This window comes from Buceros rhinoceros, unplaced genomic scaffold, assembly GCF_000710305.1.
Source record: "Buceros rhinoceros silvestris isolate BGI_N320 unplaced genomic scaffold, ASM71030v1 scaffold7603, whole genome shotgun sequence".
NCBI lineage: Eukaryota > Metazoa > Chordata > Aves > Bucerotiformes > Bucerotidae > Buceros > Buceros rhinoceros.
This window is the reverse complement of record NW_010402944.1, coordinates 8,659-10,397: the sequence shown is the minus strand read 5'-3', so window position 1 is coordinate 10,397 and position 1,739 is coordinate 8,659. Positions and strand designations below refer to the sequence as shown.

Genomic DNA, 1,739 nt, shown 5'->3' with positions numbered 1-1,739 from the left:
CTGGGCGATCATGCTTACAGCCCTCTGCCTGCACAGGCAGCGGTGCTGCCGCGGCACAGACCTGCCTCCGCTTTGCCCTCTGCAGCACCGCGGCACCCTCGACGCCGGGCTTCATGTGAGAGATGGCGAATGCCGAAGTGAGCGTCCCTGTGGGTGATGTGGTGGTTGTACCAAGTGACGGAAACGAAGGGGAGAACCCGGAGGATACCAAAACCCAAGTGATCTTGCAGCTCCAGCCGGTGCAGCAAGGGTGAGTTGGATGGTACTGGTGCGTCTGGGAGGTGCGGGGTGGGATTTGGAGGGGGGTCCCTGTGGGTTTTCGTGGTGCGGGCACCGAGTGTCGCTGCATTTTCCAGGTCTGCATCGCTTTTGTGCTGTGCATGGTAGAGAGAAAAATACGACGCAAAAAAAAAAAAAAGCTTTTGTGTGTCGCTGTCGTGGGGCCTCTGAGGACCAAGATTGTCCTGTGGGGCCGTGGCTGTGTGCTGCTCTCTCCCGGCAGCCCAGTGGGGAAGCGGCAAGGTGGTTGCACTGCTGCCCTGGCCATGCTCCCTCCCGGTCTCCCTCTGTGGCCCCAGGGTGGGTTTTTGCCACGCTGCAGCTGCTGTACATGGTGGTCTGTGCCCTGGCCAGATCCACACGTGCCTCTGCACCAGCGTTCCCCTAAAATAACCCTCCTCCAGTCCATGGTGAGGCTGGGATGACAGAGAGGGTTTTGCAGCAGCTTCACCTTCACCCTGTATCACTCAGGACGTAAATATACTGGTCCCAGTTTGATAATATTCTCTGAGCCGGGTGGCTGTGGGCCTGACAGTGACCCTTCCCTGCGCGAGCGCCCGTGCTGCAGTGTCATACAGGGCTGGAAGGGAAATCCTGGGCCATTGAGCTCTCTCCCTGTTGTCGTGGGTAACAGTATCAGAAACCAGAGGAGAAGGCACAGGGAAGCGCTCTGCAGAGCTGCTTCGGCAGCGCTGGCAGTGCAGAGGGTGCGACGACAGCACTGGGAACGCCTCTGCGTGTTTCAGTCCTTGGGATTAATATGGTGTTTTGTATGTGCCAGAAAAATGCCTCTGATTGAAAGGGTATCAAGCAAAATCTGCGTCCCTGGAGGACAGGCAAGGCAGAAAGGAACCCAAGTTTTAACCCCGTGCTGCGAATCTTAATTTCCTGTGATTGATATGGTTTGTTTACGGGTGGCCGCTTTCACAACAGGATTTACCAAGAGGGTTCCGAGGCCAGCGCCGCCGTAGTGGCCGTCGAGACCCACACCATCCACAAGCTCGAGGAAGGGATCGGTGAGTTCCTGCTCGGCATGGACAGAATCCCCTCCTCTGCAGGGCTGGTCGCCGCTGAGCTGGTGTCTCCAGCTCGCTGGGCTTCCTTCTGGCTCTGCCCCTGCAGATGCGGTTTCCCAGGCATGGATGTGGGTGCAGGGTCTGGGCATACTCTGGAATAAGAGTCTGCTGTTACTGCTTGGTCTCAAAGTCCTGGACCTGAGATCCTGGCTCTCCTGCAGTGACTGGTAAGGGCTCCCAAGGGGTCCAGGGGAGCCGAGGTTTCACCCTACTATGACACTAGCAACAGGAGTGATGGTTTTACGTGTCTGCGCTGGCTGAGGCACCTCACTCTGACTGCTGGTTCTCTGCTGAACGACCAGCCTGGCAGTTTGGGGTGAGAGTGTGGGAGAACCGGGCGGGTTGGCTCTGCGTGCTCCCCGCCATTCCCAGGAGCAGGGGGGA

General features: G+C 58.3%; 1 protein-coding gene across 2 annotated transcripts in view; it reads left to right on the top strand.

Moving 5' to 3' along the window:
* The first annotated feature begins 122 nt into the window (after window positions 1-122).
* The window catches only part of GMEB1 (glucocorticoid modulatory element binding protein 1), a 10,238-nt gene continuing 8,621 nt past the window's right edge, over window positions 123-1,739 (top strand). Inside the window, exons 1-2 of one of the 2 annotated variants that reach the window (XM_010132809.1) lie at window positions 123-248; window positions 1,181-1,295. In XM_010132809.1, coding sequence (XP_010131111.1) covers window positions 123-248; window positions 1,181-1,295 — 241 coding nt within the window. Of the gene's footprint in view, window positions 251-1,180; window positions 1,296-1,739 lie in introns of both variants that reach the window. The other variant, XM_010132810.1, reaches the window with a different exon arrangement.